Below are 26,290 nucleotides of genomic sequence, written 5' to 3'. Positions count from 1 at the left end.
AACAGTGTGCATGTGCGGTATCTACACTGCTGGCTATTGTATTCAAATTTATTGATTTATTTTTTTGTCAATTTTTTTTTTTTTTTTCCCCCTTGTTCCTGAAATATATTCGTTATACTCTGTGAGTATATGTTGACAACATGGTAGTAATATAAGTTTCACATATTGACCTTTCCATACTGTAGTCAGCTTTGCCTTTTTATCTACTGCTTATAGTAATAACAATGTACAGAACCCGATACAGAGATCATAGGTTAGGTAAAAGATAACATCACAGGTCTATAGTACTTGTGCATTTGTTTTAACCCATTTACTGCTGCTGCCGTAACCAGTAACCATGATCTACTGTGGTGGCTGGTGTGCACGCTGAAGGGAGTGATTTTAGTGCGTCATAAATGATGCGTCTCACTTTTATTTTTTTTATTCTATTTACTGCAGTGAGTTGGACTGTAGTGTACTGTGTACATTAAAGTACTACCCTGCCCTACATTTTTTCAGCATGCAACACTGCAAGGCAGTAGTGTGAACCGACAGATAGGACTTGGGGCAGATTGCCCTGTCTGTCTATGGTGTGAACGGGCCCAAAGTGTTACAGTTCAGCAGTACAGTATAGCATGTAAACAAACTCACAGCTGCATGCCCCTCTGTCCTCCCTGCTTCAAGCTATAAGCATCAATACTTAGGTAATGCAAGTATTATGTTTGTACCTAAAGCTGGACTTAAAGACATCTTTAGTTGGATTATGTCTGCGCATTCAGATATCCTCTGATGTCTCTTGCAGCTTATTAAAGGCAGGTCATTTTACCTTTTATTAGCTGCTATTATTTCTTCAAGCAGACTTTGTCATCAGGTTATTTAGGCTGACTTTTGGCAATTACACTTGCACATAAAAAGTGTGTTTGAGTATATGCAGATCTAAAGCTTCTCAAAAATGTTTACCTATATTTATCCTCCTTACCTGAACTCCATAAATGTAGTTACTAATGTCTAAAATTTTACAGTGGCCTGGTGTGTCATTAGTGAGAAATTTTCTGTAATCCATGGGAAATCCGTACTGTGACCAAATCACTCCCTTTAGTAGCAAAAGAGATGCAATTCTATTTTAATCTGCAATTACATTGTAGTGCAGGCATGCTGTGTTCCTCCCAGATCCGAGGAAAACTCCCATACCACTGGCAGCAGTAGATTATAGATGTCTCTAGATGCCTACACATCAGCTTTCCTGTCCATTTTACCATCATGGAAACACATAAGAGGGATGGCAGAAAAAAAGACCAAGTGATCCATCTAACTTGCCCCTTTTATTGTATAATGTGTTTTTTTTTTTTTTTTTGTCTGAGCATAAATCTAGATTTGTCCCAATCATATTTGAATCCACTTACTGTTGACAGACTCACTACCTCTGCTGGAAGTCTGTTCCAAGCAACAACTACTGTTTCTATAAAATAATACTTTCTAAGGCCCCTTACACACAGGGCTAGCTCTGTTGGAGTCCCCCTGCTCAGTGGGAAATCTGTCTGCTGGTTTGTGGCGGCTCTGCTTGTGCTGAGCAGATACAGCCCACTCCATCCGATCCACCAGACGGATATGGAATGTATCCCCATCTGTCTGTTTTTAGCGGATCGGATGTCGGTGGGTGTCGATGAACACATGTCTGTTAACACCCACTGCTCCATAGAGGAGACTGGAGGGTTTGATCGGTTCCACCTGAAAAATTGACAGATGGACCCGATCGGTCCACTAGTGTGAAAGGGCCCTAGGATTAGTTTAGATTTCCTTCTGCTTTTACTCCCTTAATGTAAGGTTCTATGTCTCCTCTTTCCCTTCTTTCCTCCAAACTTTAGAGTCTCCAACTAAAGGCAACACTTTTTTTTTTTTTTTTTCAGTTTAGAACACTTATCAGTTTTTATTCCCATCTGTGCCCCCTCAATATTCATTCTCAATATTTGTCCTGTTACCATGATCATTGAAAGTGAAAGTAAAAGAAAACTTCAAATGTTGGGTTGTCCCCAGAAAAGTAATAGAGGGGAAATCTTCAAATGAGAACACTAGTTCTGGTGACCTGGGAGTCCCCAGGGGATTGCCTTAATTTTGTAGGGATTTCCTCTCCCTTCTTCTTTGGCTATGGGACAGGAAGTAAATGGAAATCTTCTCAATGGTACACAGATGGCAACATATAAACTGAGAAGGGTTATGAGTTCTAAGTTCCTGCAGTCTCTTCTGATATGTTTTCTACCTCAGACCTTTTACCATTTTTTTGCCCATCTCTGGACTTGTTCTATCCTATGAATATCTTTTTTGTATGCAAAGTCTCCAGATCTGGACACCGTATTCTAAATAAGGTCTAACTAAAGATCTATATAGAGGAATCAGGACTTTCTTCCTCCTGCTGGTTACTAACACTGCCTCTAATCCATGGGTACCCTGGCATAAAAATATTGACCAGTGTCTAGAGGCTGGCACTACCTCTCAAGTTTTGTTATTGATTATTTAGGGCACACAGCACTTAGTAAAGCTTAGAAGAAGGGGCTAGTATGTCAGATCAGGAAGGTGTGTCGATAGTTCAGTGCCAGGGTGCTCTCCGATTTGGCACACCGTTGGGTGCACTGTGAAAAATTCACTTCTGGCACATAATGATTTAAAAAGCTGGATTTTTTTAAATCCAAACCCATTTTAAATTTCAACAGATAAATAGGTAGGCTGTGTAAAGAGATTTCAGCATAGCATGAATGTGACATCTTTCAACGTACATTCATTCAGTAGTTAAAGTCTAAAGCTGGTAATACGCCCTTCAAATTTCACTTTTTCAGCCTAAGGGCTTCCTTGGCTGAACACGATAGGAAGGTTTAGTTCTGCTTTAATAGAGAATAATAAAGATTTTAAAAAAATTTAAACAAATGATGAAATATAATAAAAACATTTAGGGTCCTTTGAGAACTTTGAGGTCGCAAAAGTGTGAAAGGGGCCTTCAGTAATTAAGGTATAGCGTGCCCCCTTTCAATGCAGAGAGACCAGCGTGCCCCCTTTCAATGCAGAGTGACCAGCGTGCGTGCCCCCTTTCAATGCAGAGTGACCAGCGTGCGTGCCCCCTTTCAATGCAGAGTGACCAGCGTGCGTGCCCCCTTTCAATGCAGAGTGACCAGCGTGCGTGCCCCCTTTCAATGCAGAGTGACCAGCGTGCGTGCCCCCTTTCAATGCAGAGTGACCAGCGTGCGTGCCCCCTTTCAATGCAGAGTGACCAGCGTGCGTGCCCCCTTTCAATGCAGAGTGACCAGCGTGCGTGCCCCCTTTCAATGCACAGAGACCAGCGTGCGTGCCCCCTTTCAATGCACAGAGATCAGCGTGCGTGCCCCCTTCAATGCAGTGACCAGCATACATTCCCCCAATGCAGAGATCAGCGTGCGTGCCCCCTTACTTACCTGGAGCAGCAGCGGCGGCGGGCGGCTTCTCCTCAGTTCCCCGGCGCGGCTTTTCCTCAGCCCCGGCGGCGCGTCTCCTCCAGTCCTCCCACTCCTGCCACTACCCTCCGTTTGGGCATTCGCCCTCCCCTCCTTTGCCCCTGGGTGGTCAGCTCCACTGGGACTCGCGCCCAAGTGGCTGGACGTCCACGAAAATGTAGTCGGTGGCCTCCGTTGGGGGGGGCCCAGTGAGGTTAGCTAAAGCCCCCGCTCTTCTTTTGGGCATCTGCCTGGCTGGGATCCGTACACTTGCGGATGGGCCTCCACAAAAATTTAGGCCGCGGCCTACTAGGCCATGGGCCAGCTTGGCGCCTCCTTTTGGAAGGGGTGGCACTGTGGAGGCGGTTTATTTTTTGTTGACAGCCATGCCACCATTATTGTGAAGGACACCTGCCCCTTTTTAGTGCTGCGAGACCATCAGGGTACCCTGCCTGCGTGTCCGTGTCCCTTTTTAAGGGGGCTATTTCCTATAATGCGGGCCTCTATGTACGGGCTCGGAGGGCGACCCCCCCCCTGTTTTTTTGCGGGGTCCAGTAGGTGGTCCATTCATAGGCCCTTGGTCAGCGCCCCCTTTGCGGGATTGCAGCCAGCGGCCTTCCCCTGATTATGTTTTCCGGGTGAGCTTAGTATATAGTGCCCCCCTTGCCCTCCCCTGCTTCATTAGATCCTTAATCTGTTTTCGGCTGCCACAGACACAAGTCACCCTACTGGTTCAGTGCGTGAAACTTTAAAAATGGAGGATGCGGCTGATGCTGCGTCAGAGGCGCCAGTCCATTTTGGCACCCATAGGCACTCCAAAGCGGCGAGGGTGTTCCCCTTTTCCGCTTACTATGACAATATTGTCATAAAACACTGGAGTTGTCCTTTTCTATGCTGTATCCTTTTGAGGATTCCCTGCTTAAATATTGGACGGTCCCACCTGTACTGGACTTGCTGTTTTCCAGGTTATATAAAGCTACCTTAATTCCATTTGAGGAGTCCCTGGCCTTTAAAGATCCGGCTGATAGGAGGGTGGAGGTTCTGGTCCGCCATATGTTCACTGTGGCTGGTTCGGCACTTAGGCTGGCATTAACTATTGCCTGGGTGTCGCAAACTCTGACCAAGTGGGCTAAACCTGTTTGGACCTTCCTTAGATGACATCATTTAGGGTCTCACAGGGGGGAAGAATACTCTTCTTCCACAGGCTACCAAGGGCAAGGAGCCCTGTCGTAGACGGGGGGCCATTCTTCTCGGCTCATAAGAGGCCTTTTTGTGTCTCAGGGTCGCAAGACAAGGGATCAAAGCCCTCCACCGGAGGTTCCAAGAGGACCTGGTCTGGCAAGCCGCGAGCGGGCTCTTCCAGACCTGCGGACAAGGCTTCCTCTGCATGAAGGGGCGTCCTAACCCATATCTGGGGTGGGGGGGACATCTTCGCTGGTTTCCGGGTCCACAAAGTGTTTTGGTCCGCTACAAGATCAAGTTTCGGTCTTATTCTCCAAAAAGGTTCTTCCCTTGCAACCTGCACTTGTCCCCAGATCGCTTACGGGGTCTCTTTGGGGCAGGGCAAGACTTATTACTTCAAGGGGTGATTGTTTCATTTCTGACTTCGGAACGTTTTTCAGGGGTTTTACTCAAACCTCTTTACAGTTCCCAGGAAGGAAGGCAAGGTACGTCTAGTTCTGGACCTCAAGGCCATAAACTGCTTTATGCGGGTACAGAAGTTCTGAAAGGAGTCCATTTGCACAGTAGTGGCGTTCCTACATCAGGGGTATTTTCTCGCTTCTATCGACATCAAGGACGTCTACCTTCACACTCCTATATGTGTTGGTCACCAGCACTTCCTCCGCTTTGCCGTGGATGAGGAGCATTATCAGTTTGTGGCATTACCCTTTGGTTTCACTTCTGCTCCTCGAGTCTTCACAAAAGTGTTGGCCCCAGTTCTAGCATTGTTGAGTCAGCGGGAGATCGTAGTACTGGGGTACCTGGACAATCTTCTTCTGTGAGCGGAGTCTCCGGCTGCTCTGTTGGATAACTTGGAGATTACTCTGTGAACTCTGTGGGAGTTTGTTGGATTCTGATCCTTCAGAAGTCTGCTTTGGTTCCGTCCACAAAACTGGGCTATCTGGGTCTAAATCTAGACTCTGCCTCAGCCAGAGTGTTTCTTCCTCTGGAAAAACTCCAGACATTGCAGGAGGCAATTCAGCTTCTGTTATCCATCAGACGGTCATCCCTCTGGGCTTGCTGGGCCTGATGGTGTCTACCTTCGAGGCGGTTCCGTTTGCACAGTTCCACACGAGATCTCTTCAAAAAGATTCTGGTGATATGGGACAAGAATCCACGGTCTCTAGAGGTGGCTTCGTTCTCCAGCACTTCGGCTGGGAAAATCCTTTCTCCCCCTGTACTGGACGGTTGTCACCACGGATGCCAGCCTGTGCGGGTGGGGAGGCATCCTCTGCACACATTGTGCTCAGGGGGTCTGGACTTTGGAGTCTAGACTGCCGATTTAATGTACTGGAACTCTGAGCATTCAGACTTTGTCTGGATCATTGGACGATTCGTCTTCAGGGGTGTACAGTATGAATTCAATTGGACAATGCCACGGCCGTCACCAAGGGGGCACAAGAAGTGTCCTTCCGGTTCGGGAAGTAGCCGACATTCTGAAGTGGGCAGACCGATTCGTTCCAGCCCTGTCTGCTGTATACATTCCAAGAAATGTACAGATGTTTGGGGCACAGTCTCGGGATCCTCTGGCCGATGCCATAGTCACATTAGTGGCTCCTTGGAGTCAGTATTGTCTGATATACGCCTCCCCCCCCTCAAAATTCTGCCAAGACTCCTGTGCAGGATTGAGGCAGAAGGGATTCTGGTCATTCTAGTGGCTCCAGACTGGTCTCGCCGGTCTTGGTACGCCGATCTGGTACGGATGGTCGCTGATGCTCCTTGGAGACTTCCTCTCAGGAAAGATCTGCTATCCCAAGGGCCAATCTTCCATCCTGCTTTGCTGTTAAAAGCCAGATGCTGAAGGATAGAGGTTTGTCTGAATCTGTGATTCCTACTTTGTTAAAGGCTAGAAAATCTACCTCTAGGAAGATCTACCATCGTACTTGGAAATCGTACCCTTATCCAGGGAGTTCGAGACTTGGCTCCTCCATTGTGATCTCCATTGCCGCCGTAGGACCTCAATTTGCTCTTGTCAGCTCTACAGAAGCTTCCTTTTGAAAATATTCCGGAGATTTCCCTGCTTATTTGTCTCAGAAGGTGGACTTTTTAGTGGCTATCACTTCTGTGTGCAGGGTGTCGGAACTGTCAGTGTTATCCTATCGTTCACCTTACCTGATAAATCACAGGGATAAGGTGGTTCTTCGCCCCTGTCTGTCCGTCCTTCCTTCCTTCCTTCCAAACGCTGTCTCTGATTTTCTTCTTTTGGATGAAGACATTGTGTTGCTTTCCCTGTGTCCCAGGCCTAAACATCTGAAGGAAATTGCCTTGCATGCCTTGGATGTGGTCTGGGCAATTGGGGTGTACCTGGCAGCTACGGAGTCTTTCCGGAAGTCAGACTCTCTATTTGTGCTCACGAATGGACCTCGAAAAGGGTTGCCTGCTTCCTCTGCGACCATTACCAGATGGATCAGAGAGACAGTGGTTCAGGCATATTCCATCATTGGGTCAGGTTTCTTCTTTACCTATCAAGGCACACTCTACTAGGGCGCTTAGTGCCTCCTGGGCCTTTCGTCACCAAACGTCAGTGATGCAGGTTTGCAAGGCGGCCACCTGGTCGTCAGTGCACACAAAGTTCTATAAAGTGGATGTGTTGGCATCTGCGGGTGCTTCCTTTGGCCACAAGGTTTTGCAGGCTGCTGTTTAAGAGGATCCTCTTTGTGGGTGTATTGTTTTTTTTTTTTTCAGGTGGGCTTTGGTTGTTTGGTTGAGCCCCTGTTGCCTGGTTGGCTAATGTTTAGCCTAGGGAGTTTTTCGGTTGTTCCCACCCCTCATGTTTAACACTGCTTTGGGACGTCCCAATGGTTATGAATACCAGGAGCTGTGCCTGTCAATGAACGAAAGAGAAAATAAGATTTTTGACCATTTCTCTGATGTTCATTGACACAGCACCCACCCCTCTGTGGAGGAGTTATTGTCCTGACACTGCTTGCTACAAAACTGAGGGGCTATAGCAGAGAGAGGGAGTATACCCCCTGGGACTACCCATGGGTGTAGCCAGAATTTTTGTTTTCTGGCTAGTGTCCTACTCCTGTAGGGGACAGTATAACCCAATGGTTATGAATACCAGGAGCTGTGTCCGTCAATGAACTTCAGAGGAATGGATTTTACGGTAAGTCAAAAATCCTATCTTGTTTTTTTTCTAGAAAATTACTTAGAACCCCCAAACATATAATCTATTTTTAGCAGAGACCCTAGAGAATAAAATGGCGATCATTGCAATATTTTATGTCACACCGTGTTTGCGCAGAAGTCTTTCAGATGCTGTTTTTTAGGGAAAAAACTTTAGTTTTAAAAAGACTAAACCGTAAAATTTAGCCAATTATTTTTGCACAATGTAAAAGATGATGTTACGCCGAGAATCATGATCTTTGGTCTAAGCAAACAAAATCGTAATTCTCATTTTATCCAGAATCGTGCATCTCTACAGTACCCTATGTTTCCATAGGCGACGCATTAAAAGCCCCATATAAGTCATCAGTTTAGTGTTATGAAGGAGGTCTGGTGCTAGAAATATTGCTTTCATTACGGCTTGCGTAACGATATGGAACGTGTATCACAACTGATGTTTTCAGGTGTAGGCATCCTGCCATGTTTATTTACATTTGTAAGCACATATATATGTGGGGGATTTTTTGTGGTTAGGTGAACTTTCATTTTTTCCAATTCTATTTATTTTATTTTTTTTCATCCCGTAATATGTGATGATTTATTTTTTTTTTTTTTTTTTGGTGACAGGTTCTCTTTAATGAGACATCCAGTGTCTAAAAGATGGTACAAAATAGATCACACAACATCCACAGGACCAAAATGTACCGTGCCAAAAGTCTCTAAGAACAAATTATAAATGCTAAAAAGTCCCAAATATGCTTGCATTGTAAGGTCAGCCAGTTTCAGAAAGAACTAGAAGGAACTCTGTGGAAGACCAGAGGGAAAGAGAACAGCGCCTTCCAAGTGCTTTTATTTTTTTTAAATGGCAACTCACAGAAGTAACAGTAGATGCGCTTTAAAAGAAGTTCCGCTGAGCAGCTTTAGAGTGATCCCACTAAACCTCTGTGTCGTGGGGTAGTACATCAGCCGCCGCACTGGTGGATTCCAGTGCTTCCTGATAGACTCGGGGACACTGACTGCGAGCAGATGACGTCACTTCCAGCGGAGGGGGCGGCACGCGTTCGGAGCATGCGTGCCCTGTGCTCTTCCATGAAGCCATTTGCAGTTAGGATCACTCCAGAGCTGCTCAGCGGAACTTGCTTCTTTTAAAGTGCATCTACTGTTACTTCTGTGAGCTGCAGATTTATAGAAAATAAAGTATACTAATGTGTTTCTTCACTTAGAAGGCTCTGTTCTCCTTCTCTCTTGGCTACTTGGGATCAAGCTTTAAAGCAGAACTGTTGCTTTGCCTAGCTGAGCAAAGCACAGGTTTGCTTTAAAGTGCTTGTTTAGTCAGGGGAAAAAGTCAGTCCTGTAGCTGCTGACCTTTAATAAAAAGACACTTACCTGTCCAGGAATCCATCGCCATTCTCACCAGGGCTAGTTATTTACTAGTCCTAGGGTTCCTGGCATTGGCATCCTACCTGTGGGTAGCTAGCTTTGCTGCTTTTCTAAGGCTAGTTATTTACTAGTCCTAGGGTTCCTGGCATTGGCATCCTACCTGTGGGTAGCTAGCTATGCTGCTTTTCGCGTCACAGCCGATTGCCCATTGCACTTGTGCGAGCCTTGCTGCGCTTTTGGGTGTCCCAGAAGACTAGGGAAAGTTGTGGGGGGGGGGGGTGGAGAACTCCCGCTTGGATCACCTGTCAAAACTAACGCACTCCCCACCCCCCACCACCTCGGGTGAAGTTCCGCTTTATATCGTTTGCAGTGAGACTGATATGTTGTTGTGCAGACCATGCTAAAAAACCTTTATTTTTTATATAATGCAGTTATTTAGAAGCTTTGTGAACTTCAGCATCTAACTGTTTTATACTTGGCAGCAATGGCGATGACTGAACAAACACAATGTTTTCCAATGAGCAACCACACAAAGGAGCGTGTCACCATGACGAAGATGACGCTGGAAAACTTCTACAGTAACCTCATCGCACAGCATGAGGAACGAGAGCTAAGGTGATTCTAGATCTCTTATAAATGTTGTCTCAAACCCGAGTATGTTATACTAACTTGGGCTTTATACTTAGAGGTGTCCTGAGATCAGTATCCTAAAATAAGGGAAGAGTAGAATCGCATGGAGCAGTAGTTTTGCAGACATAGATTTGCTGCTTGTGTTACTTTTGGCTAGATCTGTAGTTGGAGAAACATCAGAGAGAAGGTTTTTGTCTGTGACACTAATGACCTTTCTGCCCATGCCATCACAATGCCCTCATCTCTCACTTACCTAGTCCACAGAAGATTTTAGCAGTTCATAATCTAAAAAAAATGTTTCCGGGACCTGACTTCCTGTACCATCATATGACCTTCCAGGAACTTCATATCCCATCCTTCACTGCCTTACTTCATCACAGGATAGGGTGTGTTTTACCACTCTGGACCACACTTCAAACATTACTATACCAGCTCTTGTTTCCACCCACTTTCCTACTTCTTCCTTTAAGGTGGCCATATCATTTATAATCTGATTGTACAATCTCCTTTATATCTACCATTAACTATGTAGTGCAAGGGTCTGCCTGATTGGAAATAGAGTGACTGGATACATAGGTGTAAGTAACTTTGGTAAATCTAAAGGAGATTGTACAGTTGGATTGTATATAGTGTATGGCCACCTTTATACACCTAAAATGAACTAGTAGTGCTTTTGGTGCCATTTATTGTTAATGGCATCCCAAACATGTTGTCCAAAGTCCTCTTTTGAGATGAAAGTAAATTTTGCACCTCATTTGGAAATCAAGGTCCTAGAGTCTGCATGAGGTCCAGTGTGAGGTTTCCACAGTCAGTGATGATTTAGGGAGCCATGTCATCTGCTGGTGTTGGTCCACTGTGTTTTATCAAGTCCAAAGTCAGCGCAGCCCTTTATCAGGGAATTCTAGAGCACTTCATGCTTCCCTCTGCTGACCAGCTTTATGGTGAGGCTGATTTAATTTTCCAGCAGGACTTGGCACCTGCCCACTTTGCCAAAAGTACCAATACCTGGTTTAATGATCATGGTATCACTGCACTTGATTGGCCAGCAAACACACCTGACCTAAACCCTATAGAGAATCCTGTGGGGTATTGTCAAGAGGAAGATAAGAGACTGAAGAACACTATAAAAGAAACCTGGGCTTCCAGAACACCTCAGCAGTACCACAGGCTGATCGCCTGTATGCCTTGTCGCATTATTGTAGTAATTCATGCAAAAGGAGCCTATATTTATAATATCCACTTGATATTATAATTTTTTGAGATGCACCAGTATAGGGTAGCTCATTGATTTAAATGGGCTGCCCTACGCACGACAAAGGAAGCAAAGTATCTCATGGGGCATTTTGGTGCGTTGCACTTTGCACTTGACACAATGCACATTTGCTTCCATGTTTGGGATGTCATTAACAATTAATGGCACCAAAAGCGCAACTAGTTCATTTTAGGTGTATAAAGGTGGCCATACACTATATACAATCCAACTGTACAATCTCCATTAGATTTACCAAAGTTATTTACACCTATGTATCCAGTCACTCTATTTACAATCAGGCAGGCCCTTGCACTACATAGTTAATGGTAGATATAAAGGAGATTGTACAATCAGATTATAAATGATATGGCCACCTTAAAGGAATTGGTAGGAAAGTAGGTGGAAATAAATAAGATGTGATATAGTAATGAGGGAGGTGTGGTCCAGAGTTTCTCAAAGTCTAGTATCTTATACTAACTTAGGCTATTTACTATATAGAAGCATAGTAAAATCGGTGTCCCAAAACAAGGGAAGAGTAGAATGACACGTGGCAAACATGCAGTACTGTGCCTTCTTTCCTGCCATTCAGCCTAGAGGAAGAACTGTCCCACTGTTGCTCCTGCTTATGAAGCAACATGTAGATCTTCAGTCTCCTTACTGTTGGGTTACTTTGGTACCTATAGTGACCTGGTCATCTTTAGCCACCTAAAGCCCACATCCAGGACCAGCTGCCCAGGATTGTGAGTGCCTGAGCTCTTGTCTCAAAAACTGGCTTATCGTTGTGTGGATGTACCATTTCTCAAATATGACACAGAAGGGGCAGTCGTGCTGTCACAGGTGACCCCAGCTCTCACAAGTAAATAGTTGACGATACTTTACATTCACCGTATACAGTGTGTGTCCCCTTTTTTTTTTTTTTTTTTTTTTTTTTTTTTTTTTTTACATGGCTTTTTAACAAATGACTTTCTGAAGGCTACAAAAACTTTTACCTATGATTTTCTACAGTTCATTTCTGCTTTTAAAATGAATGCTGATGAAGAATATTATTATTATTATTATTTAGTATGATTCAGTAATCATTACAGCCAGCCATGACCCCACTATTTTATTGCAGTGTCATATTCTTTTCACTTGTCTTGTTCCATACATAATAATTGTATTGCATTTTTTAAAATGCATTTTAAACAATATGCAGGAGTATTGAGCTAGATAGGTCTCAGATCATTTATGTGAGCACTGAGAAAAAGCTGACCATGCCTCATAATAAGCCCTTTCATGGTATAGTGAAAATGAATGGAACAACAGTGCACAGTATGTCTCAGATTTCTCCTTTCTGTTTTTAGACAGAAGAGGCTGGAAAAAGTGATGGAAGAGGAAGGCCTTCGGGATGAAGAGGTAAAGAAAACGATATACCTTCAGTAATTACTTGAATTAATTATAAATAAACATCCCTGGATCAAATGACTATCTCCTTCACTTCTGATAAAATCTTTGTAACGTGCACACTGCTGAACTAGAAGATATGCCCATCTGCTCCTTGTATTGGTTGCAAAAAAAGGAGAAATATATTTAAATCTCTTGCAAAGTAAAATACCTGTGTGAGTACCCTCAGATGAAAGATGCCAAGGTAAAACCCCAGGCCACAATCCATTTCTGGGGCAGTGAATGCTATTCATACTGAGCGACACACATTTTACTTCTGCAAAACAATACAACATTTTATTATCAAAAAAATGAGGTTAGTCTACCGCTTCTCTACAGTGGATATGCCAGCATGGGCAGCATTCTCCCATTTTTGCCTAGCATTGTATAATTGTATGCTACACATCTCTGCTGGTGACTGAAGTAGAACCATCTTAACTTTGTATGCTCATCTGCAAACCCATCTGAGGCATGTCCTTGTTGAAAAACGGAAATCAATGGGTCTGAGAAATGGGTTTGACTAAAAATGTAAAGGCTTGTGAGTTCAGACTTAAAGTGGTAGTAAAGTCTGCTTTTTTTACTTGTAGCTACAGGTAAGCCTATGATAAGACTTAACTGGATACAGAGAATATCTTGAATATCTCATAGATGTGCACCGTTTAGGAGACATTCACATATGTAGCAGCTGGTGACGTTGCTGGCACATGTGCACTTTACTACCACTTTAAAAATGAACCTCTTCCTTGTACACATAGAAAAGCTGGATTTTGTTTATTATAATGAAGGTGCCACATCCCTCATATATAAGGAAAACTAGTATTGGTACACATGGGACATTTAAGGCACCAAAAGCACATATATATGTAAAAATATCAAATTATTTTGGGAAAAAAAAAAATTTGGAAGAAAAAAAATATCAAATTATTACAAACATCAATAAAAACAGAGAATCGTAAAACACAATGGCTGACCTCTTACTCTAAGGGCCATGCTCCTCTAATAATACATACGATTCTATTGACTTCTTTAATCACATGCCCTACAAGGTTTGTCACCATATTATGTCAGATTTTGACAGAAGACCGCATGTGGAAACCCAAAATGTTTCAATAATAATCTTCTTTAGGGGTGGAGTAGTAGTCTGTATAACTAGGATGCAATATACATTCACATCGAGCCAGCCTATCTGTAAAAAGCAAGGTTTCAAAGAATTGCCACCAGATCCACCATAGTAGACCGGAAAAAGATACAGGGTTTTACAGAAGTCCCCCCTCAAATCAATACTAAATGGTGTAACAGGCCCACATCGCCTAGTAAGCTCACAAAAGGGACCATCTAGAGTGGTAAGTAGCCACAGATACAGTATACAGTCCCTGGTGACCAGCAACATTGTTTTAAATGCTAAATTATTGAGCTCATTTGACCCCTTTTCTGAATCTTTGAGCCTTTTGCAGATGTGTGAAAATCAGATTTATTTTTAGATCCTAGGAGTAACAGTTCGACCCATTTTTTAAATCTGGGCTCAACAGTTTTTTTTTATTTTTAGATCCTCAACAGTTAACTATATTTTTAGATCCTCAACAGTTAACTATATTTTTAGATCCTCAACAGTTTGAACTATTTTTAGATCCACAACAGTTTGAACTATTTTTAGATCCTCAACAGTTTGAAGTTCCTGGGCTCAACTGTCTATATTTTTTATAATAAACTGTTATTGATTTTATTTGTGTTGTGTTATCTCTATGAGGTACAATTAGAGACCCTTCTTTATGCACCCTCATCTTACCTAGATGCCCAATGGGTTGAGGGACATTTTGGTTTTACTTTCACATAATTTTATTTTATTTTTCACTTAAAGCCTGTTTTGCATGTAAATGAGCTTCACGACTTGCCTTCAGAGTGGCTGTTGGCTACTATTGCCTATTGTGGCGATCACCTGCTATGAGCTGGGTGATGGCTCAGCTCTGACCTGGTGACAGGAGCATGAAGATCTTAGCTGCTAATGCAAGTAAACTCTACCACTCCCCTGCTCTCTGCTCTGATCTTCTGGGCCTTGATCTTTTTGATCAGCCTCCTGCAGCTTCTTCCTTGAAACCGAGGAAACTGACAGTGGCGTGAGACAGTAGTGGAGCAGATTTTATGACTGCTGTGCTGTGCTGTGTCTCTGTACCACTGAAGGTTAATCCACTGGTCTTCATCAGCTCCTGCACAAGAACTATAGGTGCTGACAGCAGAGTAAGGTGTTTCAGTTGAGCAGACTTGTGTCTTTCACCCGTGAACTTGGATCAACTGATTAGCATCCTTTTTCTTCTAGCTATCAAAGAGTTCAAAGTAACAGTGCTTCAGTGGATTAGACTTGCTATTTTCCCTGCTGTGTCACTCTCTGCTCCCCTGATCCTTGCTTGATTCACTCAGTTCACTTAGAAGATACAGCAGCAAAGATCTTTGTGACCACCGTGAAACTTCAGTTTTAAAACGTGCTTGTTGTGAAGCTCTGTTATGAAAACATGTAAATTTAAAATTCATGAAGTGACAAGGAGGAAGTGATTGTCATCAATCTATCTCTGGTATTAATATATTACTAGCTGATTTACTTACATGCAAAAAGGAAAAGGACTCTTCTGCTTTCTTGTTATCACTCATAAACGCACCTACAACACCACCCAGCAGGGTTTCACCTTGGCTGCCACTGCTATGGAAAGTGAGAGTCCAGATGAACAGATGAATATCTCCTTATATTGTTCTGACAATACAGTTCCTTACCTGCACCAAAATTCAGAGTAGTGTTATCAGCCCTGCCTGAGTCTCCTCCCCTTGACTACAGAATGCCTCCACCTTGTTGTGGGAGTGAAGAGGGAAAGTGTTCTGTAGTCAGGAGCAGGGTCCTCCCAACACTTTTGTAGTAAATTGATTTGCATTGTTGCTGTACTGTCTCCGTACTGTATATTGTAAAGCGCTGCACAAACTGTTGGTACTATATAAATCCTGCATAATAATAATAATAATAGTCCAGCATTGGAGAATTAGGTGGGGCCAATAACACTACCTTGGATTTCAGAGCAGCAAAAGCAAACCTCAAATACATTTGTAAGAGTTCTCCAGGTATGCTTGTGTGTGTTAGTGATTGGCAACAAAAATGTCTTTGGACAATGTGCAATTTAAATTGCTTTGTTTTAATGCCTTTTCACAAATGTTGTATAAATAATGGATAAGTGTGTCACCACTTGCAGACTACATCAGTAAAGATATGTAAAACTAAGTTGGGTATAGCAGTCTATCAGTTTCAAATTTTATTAAACGATAATTCGTATTTCAGAAGCGTTTTCACATTTTAGCAGTCTACTAGGTTTTAGTTGCACTAAATGTAAATGTTTAAAAGCTGCCTTTTGCTAAATGGTTTAGACTTGCTAATTAAAAAAAGAAATCTGTTGCTTCCACCCCAATTGCCTTTTAATTAAAAAAAAAAAAATGTTTGGATATTGACCTTTTTTTTTTTTTTTTTTTTTAACAGAAAAAAATGAGGCGATCAGCACATGCCCGAAAAGAAACAGAATTTCTTCGGCTAAAAAGGACGCGGTTGGGGCTAGAGGATTTTGAGTCTTTGAAAGTAATTGGAAGAGGAGCTTTTGGAGAGGTAAGATAGTTAACCCTTCCAAACTCTACAAAACAAAAGTTTGTGTTGCGGTCTGTGTTCCTGTTGGGACATTACCCCTCATTTCCTCTCCCAGTTGGTGAAGGTCAACATATATGAAGGGGAAATGTTTGGGATGTGTGTATAGGCAGCAATTAAATCCTATTTCCTGACACCTCCCCACACAATGCACAGCAAAAAAAAAAAAAAAATAATAATTTATCCTCTGTATAAAATCTACTGTCATCAGTTTACAAAAACAATTTTTCCCTTCAAAAAAAAAAAAAAAGATTACTTATTCTGCTGCCTTTGCCACAGTCCTTTGTTTTGTTGCAGAGCTACAGTGCCTGATGAATCTTCAGTATCTGATACTTCTGGGAGTGTCAGATGCCCAATTTTCCTCTTTTATTTGGTTTCCTCCCCTTCCCCACTTCATCACTACAGGACAACAGTAATGACGTAGTTGTTGGCATCAGGAATCGCAGTGTGCAGCTGGGATCAAGCACAGGTTTTTTCAGTCACTGTACCTCTTTTATTGTAGTGAAGATTGGTGCCAAGGGCAGTTAAGAACTAACTTTTATATACACTGCTCAAAAAAATATAAGTAACACTTTTTGGTCAGAGTATAGCATCAAGTCAATTAAACTCCAGGGATATTGATCTGGTCAGTTAAGTAGCAGAGGGGGCTGTTAATGAGTTTCAACTGCTTTGGTGTTAATGAAATTAACAGATGCACTAGATGGGCAACAATGATACGACCTCCAAAACATGAAGACGTAAAAGGGTCTGGAGAAGCCATGGAGAACGTTATGCTGCCTGTATTATCGTTCAGCATGACCGGTTTGGTGGTGGGTCAGTGATAGTCTGGGGAGGCATATCCATTTAGGGATGCACAGAACTCTACAGGCTAGACAATGGCACCCTGACTGCTATCAGGTATTGGGATGAAATCCTTGGACCCATCTTTGGACCCTACGCTGGTGCAGTGGGTCCTGGTTTCCTCCTGGTGCATGACAATGCCCGGCCTCAAGTGACATGCGTATGCAGATAGTTCCTGCAGGATATAGGAATTGATACCATTGAATGGCCCTTAAGCTCGCCTGACCTAAATCCAATAGAACGCTTTTAGGACATTATGTTTGTCCATCCGACGCAGCCAGGTTGCACCTCAGTCTGCTCAGGAGCTCAGTGATGCCCTGGTCCAGATCTGGGAGGAAATACCCCAGGACGCCATCCGTTGTCGGGCATGCATACAAGCATGTGGGGGCCATACAAACTACTGAGCTCCATTTGAGTTGCTGCAATTAAATTTCAGCAAAGTTCACTTTGATTTTTCGGGTGTCTTTGAATTCAGCCCACTGTAGGTTGATCATTTTTATTTTAATCAACTATGTGGCATCCTTTCGTTGTTAACACATTACCCAGTCCATATCCGTATAGATCTCCAGCATGATGTTTTTCCTCATTGAAATCGGTTTTCAATGTGTTCCTTTAATTTTTTTAAACAGCGTGTCCATTTACTGTGTGTGTGTGTGTATTATACAGTATCGCACAAAAGTGAGTACACCCCTCACATTTTTGTCAATATTTTATTTTATCTTTTTATGTTACAACACTGAAGAAATTACACTTTGCTACAATGTAAAGTAGTTAGTGTGCAGCTTGTAGAACAGTGTAAATTTGCTGTCCCCTCAAAAAAGCTCAACACACAGTCATCAATGTCTAAACCGCTGGCAACAAAAGTGACTACACTCCTAAGCTAAAATGTCCAAATTGGGCCCAAAGTGTCAATGTTTTGTGTGGCCACACCTATTTTCCAGCACTGCCTTAACCCTCTTGAGCATGGAGTTTACCAGAGCTTCGCAGGTTTCCGCTTGAGCCCTTTTCCACTCCTGCATGGCGACATCACGGAGCTGGTGGATGTTGGAGACTTTAAGCTACTCCACCTTTCATTTGAGGGTGCCCCACAGATGCTCAATATGGTTTAGGTCTGCAGACATGCTTGGCCAGTCAATCAGCTTTACCCTCAGCTTTTTTAGCAAAACAATGGTCATCTTGGAGGTGTGTTAGGGGTTGTTATCATGTTGGAATCCCCAATACTGCCCTGTTTCCCAGTCTCCGAAGGGAAGGGGATCATACTCTGCTTCAGTATGTCACAGCACATGTTGCTTTCATGGTTTCCTCAATGAACTGTAGCTCCCCAGTGCCGGCAGCACTCATGCAGCCCCAGACCATGACACTACCACCACCATGCTTGACTGTAGGCAAGACACACTTGCCTTTATACTCCTTATCTGGTTGCCGCCATACACGCTTGACACCATCTGAACCAAATAAGTTTATCTTGGTCTCATAAGACCACAGGACATGGTTCTAGTAATCCATGTCCTTAGTCAGTTTGTCTTCAGCAAACGGTTTGTGGGCTTTCTTGTGCACTATCTTTAGAAGAGGCTTCCTTCTGGGACGACTGCCACGCAGAGCAATTTGATGCAGTTTGTGGCTTATGGTCTGATCACTGACAGGCTGACCACCCATCCCTTCAACCTCTGAATCAATGCTGGCAGCACTCATATGTCTATTTCCTAAAGACAACCTGTGGATATGACTCTGAGCACGATCACTCAACTTCTTTGGTCGACCATGGCGAGACCTGTTCCGAGTAGAACCTGTCCTGTTAAACCGCAGTATGGTCTTGGCCACCATGCTGCAGCTCAGTTTCATTGTCTTGGCAATCTTCTTAAAGCCTAGGCCATCTTTTTATGTAGACTAACAATTCTTCTTTTCAGATCCTTAGAGTTGTTTGCCATGAGGTTCCATGTTGAACTTCCAGTGACCAGTATGAGAGAGTGAGAGCGATAAAACCAAATTTAACACAACTGCTCCGCATTCACACCTGAGACCTTGTAACACTAACGAGTCACATGGCACCGGGAAGGAAAAATGGCTAACTGGGCCCAATTTGGACATTTTCACTTAGAGGTGTACTCGCTTCTGTTTTGCCAGTGATTTAAACATATTTATGGCTCTGGGTTGAGTTATTTTGAGGGGACAGTAAATTTACACTGTTATACAAGCTCTACAATCACTACTTTACATTGTATCAAAGTGTCATTTCATTAGTGTTGTCACCTGAAAAGAAATAATAAAATATTTACAAAAATTGTGAGGGGTGTACTCACTTTTGTGAGATACTGTGTGTGTGTGTGTGTGTGTGTGTGTGTGTGTGTGCGCGTGTGTTTATGTGTGTGTGTGTGTGTGTGTATATATATATATATATATTGTGTGTGTGTGTGTGTGTGTATATGTATATATATATATATATATATATATATATATAATACAGGGTACATTTTATTGTTTTGTTTTGTCGCCATGTGGGAAGGGAGGAGAACCTGGACGACAAGGACAATAATAGCAGTCTTTTAGTACAATAGGGAAAAATTGGAAAAATTGTTTGACCTTGCCTGCAGGTATATAATACTCATGAAAAAAAAAAAATGATGGTTTCTTATTTTTTATTGTTTTTTGCATTAGGTTCGGCTAGTTCAAAAGAAAGACACTGGCCATGTATATGCAATGAAGATTTTGCGGAAGGCAGACATGCTTGAGAAAGAACAGGTAAACTAATTTATGTTTAATAAGAAATCCTTCTCTCTTTACATGTAGGAAAGTATTTTTTTTTTTATGTTCGCATTAAACAAATAGACAATGTACTTACTGGAATTTCTCTTTTCTTGCCAAATACAAAAGCAAAGGTTTGTTATTGAATTTTGTTCAGTGATGATGTATGTTGTTTCTCAACCTCGTTAAGTATTTAAATGCCTTTCCTACATTTTAAAGACTGGTTTATGCCTAAAGTGGTTGTAAAGGTTGAAGGTTTTTTACCCCTCTCCATTCAGCAATGTGCATGAGAGCCTCTGCTGTCCCAGTTCTCCCCCCACCTCATTGGCTGAGACAGCAGCAGGGGGCTATAGTCACGAGGAGAGAGCTGGGGGGCGGGGCACAGCGCAGCATTGCACCTATAGCAAACAGCTTGCTATTGGGGGCACTGGTCAAGGTGGAGAAGCCAAAAGCTCCAGCAGGGGACCTGAGGAGAAGAGGATTGGGGCTGCTCTGTTCAAAACCATTGCCCAGAGCAGGTAAGTATAACATGTTTGTTATTTAAAAAAAAAAAAGCCAAATCTTTAGTACCACACTTACCTACCTTATTCCACCCTTTTGATTCCTTTTGTTTACCTACCTTTTTTTTCCCACCCACACGAGTTTACATGGGTATATAAATTGTTCCTCTTTTCTATATACTCTGTAATATATACATGCATACAGTATATGTGCAATGATTGGTTAAAATAGGTGCACAGATTTTTCCACAATGTTTGCTGGATAGCAATCTAAGCACCAGCAGATTGAAAGTAGTTGTCATTGGGGCAGGTCAACTGAGCAGTTAACACATGCATGGTAGCATAGTTTCCCAATTGTTTCTCAATGCAGAAACTGGGATATAAAGACACAGAGGTGCCAAATGTTCACATGGTACCAAATAAAATTTGAAATGGTTATCCTGAGTCAACACTTTTATTACAAGCAATTGGTTACATAATTAAAGATTGAGCCCACTCTGTTGTTGCAAGAGTCACTGGCCCTCATAATGTAAATCTCAGTAACCCTTAGTAGCTCAATTGGTAAAATGAGAGCCCCTAGCTGCTCTTGTAGAGGGTGGCTAAGTTTGTTCTCTATAATCCAACTGTATGTGAGTGGTTGCCACCATCTCTTGCTCTTACCAAAGAACGAACCAGGCACTAAGGACTATGCGATAGGTAGTGTGCATAGAGCAGTGCACAGGATCACAAGGATCACAATGATTGTGCACTGCTCATTCAAAATAAAGAGAAGGGTGGTGGGGGGGAATGAGATGTTATGTGGGACATTATATGGAGGTGGAAAAACACAGTAAGAAACAGTTTCATGTAGAATAGATTACAGGGCAATCAGATGGTGGATATGTATGGATTGTTCTTGGAGAATAAGGATATTGTTTAGTGTCAGTTATACGGGGTAAGTCTTTAATTTATTAAGACAATGCTTTATAATCCATAAACAAGCATATCATTTATATTTATAATTTCATTACCAGAATGAAATTATGAGTTGCAATAAACTGGACATGTATATTATGTATATTTCTCCTAGGAGGTAGTTTACTAATGTCTTTGATCTTGAAATCGTATTTGAAGTTGTATCCTCTTCTACGTTAGTGTATCAATTTGTTAGGAAGCTAACCCCATTACAGTAGAAATTATGGAATATGTATGAAAGTTGACACTGGGGAGTCCAGTTATTGGTCAAGCAATACTCCATTCTCACAGTTTTGTATTCCTAAATTGCACACCAGACCATTTTGTGATGCAACGATTTAAGAAATTGACTCATCAGAAGTCCTCTGCATATCTTCTAAGTTAATTCTTGCTTTGTGTTAAATGTGCCGACTTCAAGTACAGACAGATTTTATTCTGTCCATCTTGTTACTGACTTTTGAATTTGTGAGAAATTAAAGTGGCATTCTGCTTAGCACAACGTCTGTTCTTCCCACGCAGTTTGGGTTTCTTCAGACCTCGCTATCGTTTGTAGATTTTATTTATTTTGATTTAAACAACTGAAGTTGTAATATTTTCTAAAATGGAGTTGGCTGATGCTGATTATGAAAAAAGAGAGAAGAAGTGATTGGCGCTGCCTGGTGGGGTATTGGGAATATAATTTAAGGTTCCTGGCCTCCTGAATTAAGTTATATAAAACTATATATACTGTGATTTGAGGTATATAAAACAATGAATTGGTAAACTAGATCAATCTATGTGTAAAATCAATAGTGTCTCATATGTAAATCAAAAACATCAAAAAATCTTAAAACTTATAAAAACCAGCGTATATATACAATGCGTACAATCAGTGGGTATAAAGTGCAACAAGAAAGGTGCAATAGTGAATATCAGGAGTGCAATGATGAAATAATAAAAAATTAGTTAAAATATCCAATCATAAATAGGTAACCATATCATCACAATCAATAAATATCACCGTAAAAAATTCGAATGAATAGAAGTGCAAATTAAAGTGCATATATATATATATATATATATATATATATATATATATATATATATATATATATATATATATATATATATATATATATATATATATATATATATATATATATAGCTGCCAAGAAAATATATATAATTACACGTGTAAAAAAGTGAAAATGATCGAATTGATCTTCCTGCTATACAGCTGTGCAAAAAGAAACGGCAGCACAAAAATTGTGGTGTCCTTTTAAATTATGAAGCAAATAAATCAAAACACAAGTGCAATCCCAGTGATTCTGGCAGATCCAAAGAAGTCCTAGATGGTATAGTCCATATATAGTGATTATGGTGCTCTATTTTCTATGCCCCGAGTGTGGTGAATGGGCCGAAGGAAGAAGTGTTCCCCTGAGCCTGGGGTCCTGCGCTTACCAGATTCCCTTACCCCTACAGGGGTAAACAGCGGGTCGATAATAAGGGATCGCTCCCATACACTGGCAATCAGGATGTTCCAAGGTCTCGGTCTCTCTCCTTGCATAGTATTCAGGTGTCAGCTCAGTAGATATAATGAATTCCAATTCAGTACCAGGGTATGTAGAAGAAAAGGGAAGGAGCCTCCAATAGTGTAATATCGTTTTAAAACACTTTATTATTAAAAGAAGGACATGTACTCACATAAAGGTGTAACCTATCGTATGCCCGTCTGGCATAGGAACCGCAACCTCCTCACTTGCGGTGCACGCTAGGGGATGGCGTGCGCATCAACCGCCGGATGTGCGTTCCAAGCCTCGGGTTCGGAAAAACGGAAATGACGTGGTCACGCTCTCGACCGGTTTCGTCTCACTGACGTCATCTGGAGAAGCGCAGGACCCCAGGCTCAGGGGAACACTTCTTCCTTCGGCCCATTCACCACACTCGGGGCATAGAAAATAGAGCACCATAATCACTATATATGGACTATACCATCTAGGACTTCTTTGGATCTGCCAGAATCACTGGGATTGCACTTGTGTTTTGATTTATTTGCTTCATAATTTAAAAGGACACCACAATTTTTGTGCTGCCGTTTCTTTTTGCACAGCTGTATAGCAGGAAGATCAATTTGATCATTTTTACTTTTTTACACCTTTGCACGTGTATATATATTTTTTTGGCAGCTATATATATATATGCACTTTAATTTGCACTTCTATTCATTAGAATTTTTTACGGTGATATTTATTGATTGTGATGATATGGTTACCTATTTATGATTGGATATTTTAACTAATTTTTTATTATTTCATCATTGCACTCCTGATAGTCACTATTGCACCTTTCTTGTTGCACTTTATACCCACTGATTGTACGCATTGTATATATACGCTGGTTTTTATAAGTTTTAAGATTTTTTGATGTTTTTGATTTACATATGAGACACTATTGATTTTACACATAGATTGATCTAGTTTACCAATTCATTGTTTTATATACCTCAAATCACAGTATATATAGTTTTATATAACTTAATTCAGGAGGCCAGGAACCTTAAATTATATTCCCAATACCCCACCAGGCAGCGCCAATCACTTCTTCTCTCTTTTTTCATATTTAAATGCCCCTCTCTTAGGGTGGCATTTTTTGAAGTGGGCAGCAGCCAGGTGTGGTATCATAATTTCTTCCATATATACCCCCTATCCTAAGCGCGGAACCACATAAATCCTTTCTGATGCTGATTATATACAGTTGTTTTTCTTTTCAGTTTCTCAATACTACAAGTGATTGTCAGAGAACCCTTAGTACAAAAACAGTATATATTTCCTGATATCTGTCAAAAATAGAAGGTGTAGCTTTGAGGTGACATTCGTACTTCTCTTCTCCATCTTCTAGTGTGTACACATCAACTGAGATGTGTTAGATCAGAATAATTTGTTAATCTGTGACGGGGGGAATCAATAAAGTTGCTGTGCTACTTTTATGGCATTCATTTCTCTTGTTAATGTGTTGCGCCTGATTTAAAAAAAAAATAAACATCTTACGGATTTGTTTGACAGCAACTTGTGCACCATATTCATGTAGTTTTAATTATTTCCTTTTCTATGTTGTAGTGCAACACCTGTGCCAAATTCAAAATAAAAGACTAAGTTTGTGTCTTACAAAATTGGAGTTAATTAAAGCGGTAGTAAACCGCGGCATTGGGGGGAGAAAAAATTCCCCCGCAAGGCAATCACATAACGTGCTAGTATGCATCACATACTGGCACATTATGAAATACTTACCTTAGAACAAAGTGCGCCAACGGTGCGCTGTCACTGCTGACAAGGTTTTCACGTTCACCCAGTCTTCCATTCAGGTTTACGGGTGCTGCCTGCTTAAATGGCACAGCCGTGATGCTGCCCCTCCCACGTTTTGCAAATGGGAGTCACAGCATAGCACTCTGAAGGAACAGAACAGGTTGGTACCATGGTATGGGCAGCAGTGCACATATGGTTTTTCAGAGAGCATGTTCCCTGACCTCCCCATTTGCTTGGGGCCTGGAGAAGTTTGAAGGGGGGAGATCCTAGGCTTTCACTATGGCACTAGGCCACAGTCCAGGACCACTTCTCATTCTACTTGTGAATAAGGACAGTCTAGACAGGGAAAAGCAGATTGATCCCCAGGGGTTTTAGAGAGAATCAACTATAGAACAAGTGATACATGCACTGTACAGAACTTACAAAAAATGGTTGAAATCTATAAATGCTAGCTCAGGTTCTGCAGCAATACTGACATTTGTGTAATCTAGTTTGATTAGAGAAGAGCTCCAGTCTCCTAAAAATTAAGTCAGCAGCTACAAAGGAGAACTCCCGATTACCTAGGCGGTCTGAGCGGAAGTGTGGGAGAGGGTACCTGTCAAAATTGGGTACCCGCTCCCTCCCCCTCCATTTCGCAAACCAGAGAAGGGAAAGCGACTTTCCTTTTGGGTGGATCTCTGCTCTAAGTAACAAAAAGGGAAATTCCATCGGTAAAAAGGTCGGTTGCTAAGAGTTAGTGGAAATAGCCACTTAGATTTGGTTTTTGCGCTGCCTTGTTGAGGAATAAAGCTAGAATTAACAGCTTTGATATGTTATTTTATCAGTTACAATTTTTATTTAGTAAATTTTATTGTGTCATTTTGTTTCTAGGTTGGACACATTCGTGCAGAAAGAGATATTTTGGTAGAAGCAGACAGTCTATGGGTGGTAAAAATGTTTTACAGCTTTCAAGACAAATTGAACCTTTACCTGATCATGGAGTTCCTACCTGGAGGTACTTTGGTTACATAATCATAGTGAACAGTTAAATAATAATCATGAAATTGATATTTTTTATTTGATATAAATATTCACGCTATAGATCAAGGAAAAACTGATACTGTGTAGCCTCGTATTTGCATATTTGGTCAGTCAATTTGGTATTTGAACCAGTAAAAAGAAAAAATGAATCGAATTTTAAGGACCTTGCCAATCAGAACTTTTTTTTTTTTTTTCCCAATTTTTGGGTTACATGGAAATTTCTTTGGTTAGGTTTACATCGCCATCATTGTCCTAGCTTTGAAGTGTTTATCCTAACATCTTTTGTGCTTCTTGGGGCAGGAAGTGAAAGGATTTCTCCAATGGGGACAGATGACAATGAAAGCAGGTTTTATTTAGTGGAGTTGAGAAGAGTTAGAACCTTTGTCGGTTTTTGAATGTCGGTGTCCTGTAACATAACCGCAAAAAAAAGAAAAACCTGACCTGAACTAGAGAAAAAGTAGTCTCGACCTGGGCTTCTATCGACATAAATTCAAAAATCACAACTGTACATGTTAATTACCTCTTCCTTAAAAATAAGCCAATAAAAAGGTGAATCCACATTAAAATTTGTACATTTTGATGAATTTTTTTTTTTTTCTTTTTTTACATTGGCCTTAAAGATAATGCTCTCTCTTCCCATATTAGGTGATATGATGACCTTGCTGATGAAAAAAGATACTTTGACCGAGGAGGAAACACAATTTTACATTGCTGAAACAGTACTTGCAATTGATTCAATCCACCAGCTTGGTTTTATACATCGGGATATCAAGCCAGATAACCTCTTACTTGATAGCAAGGTAATTGTATACTATATAGTCCTGGATTTTTGT

At 41.6% G+C, this 26,290-nt stretch overlaps 1 protein-coding gene across 1 annotated transcript in view; it reads left to right on the top strand.

Annotated features, from left to right (window-relative positions):
• LOC309547223 (serine/threonine-protein kinase 38) overlaps positions 1–26,290 on the top strand; it is a 94,513-nt gene that overhangs the window by 12,733 nt on the left and 55,490 nt on the right. Inside the window, exons 2-7 of the mRNA XM_082247035.1 lie at positions 9,626–9,761; positions 12,372–12,423; positions 15,962–16,084; positions 19,616–19,699; positions 25,308–25,431; positions 26,103–26,257. Coding sequence (XP_082103161.1) covers positions 9,631–9,761; positions 12,372–12,423; positions 15,962–16,084; positions 19,616–19,699; positions 25,308–25,431; positions 26,103–26,257 — 669 coding nt within the window. The 5' untranslated portion in view covers positions 9,626–9,630. The remainder of the gene's footprint in view (positions 1–9,625; positions 9,762–12,371; positions 12,424–15,961; positions 16,085–19,615; positions 19,700–25,307; positions 25,432–26,102; positions 26,258–26,290) is intronic.

Source organism: Pelophylax lessonae (genome assembly GCF_965119305.1).
Source record: "Pelophylax lessonae genome assembly, chromosome: 2".
NCBI classification, from domain to species: domain Eukaryota; kingdom Metazoa; phylum Chordata; class Amphibia; order Anura; family Ranidae; genus Pelophylax; species Pelophylax lessonae.
Note: the sequence above shows the minus strand (reverse complement) of the source record. Positions and strands in the feature narration are given on the sequence as shown.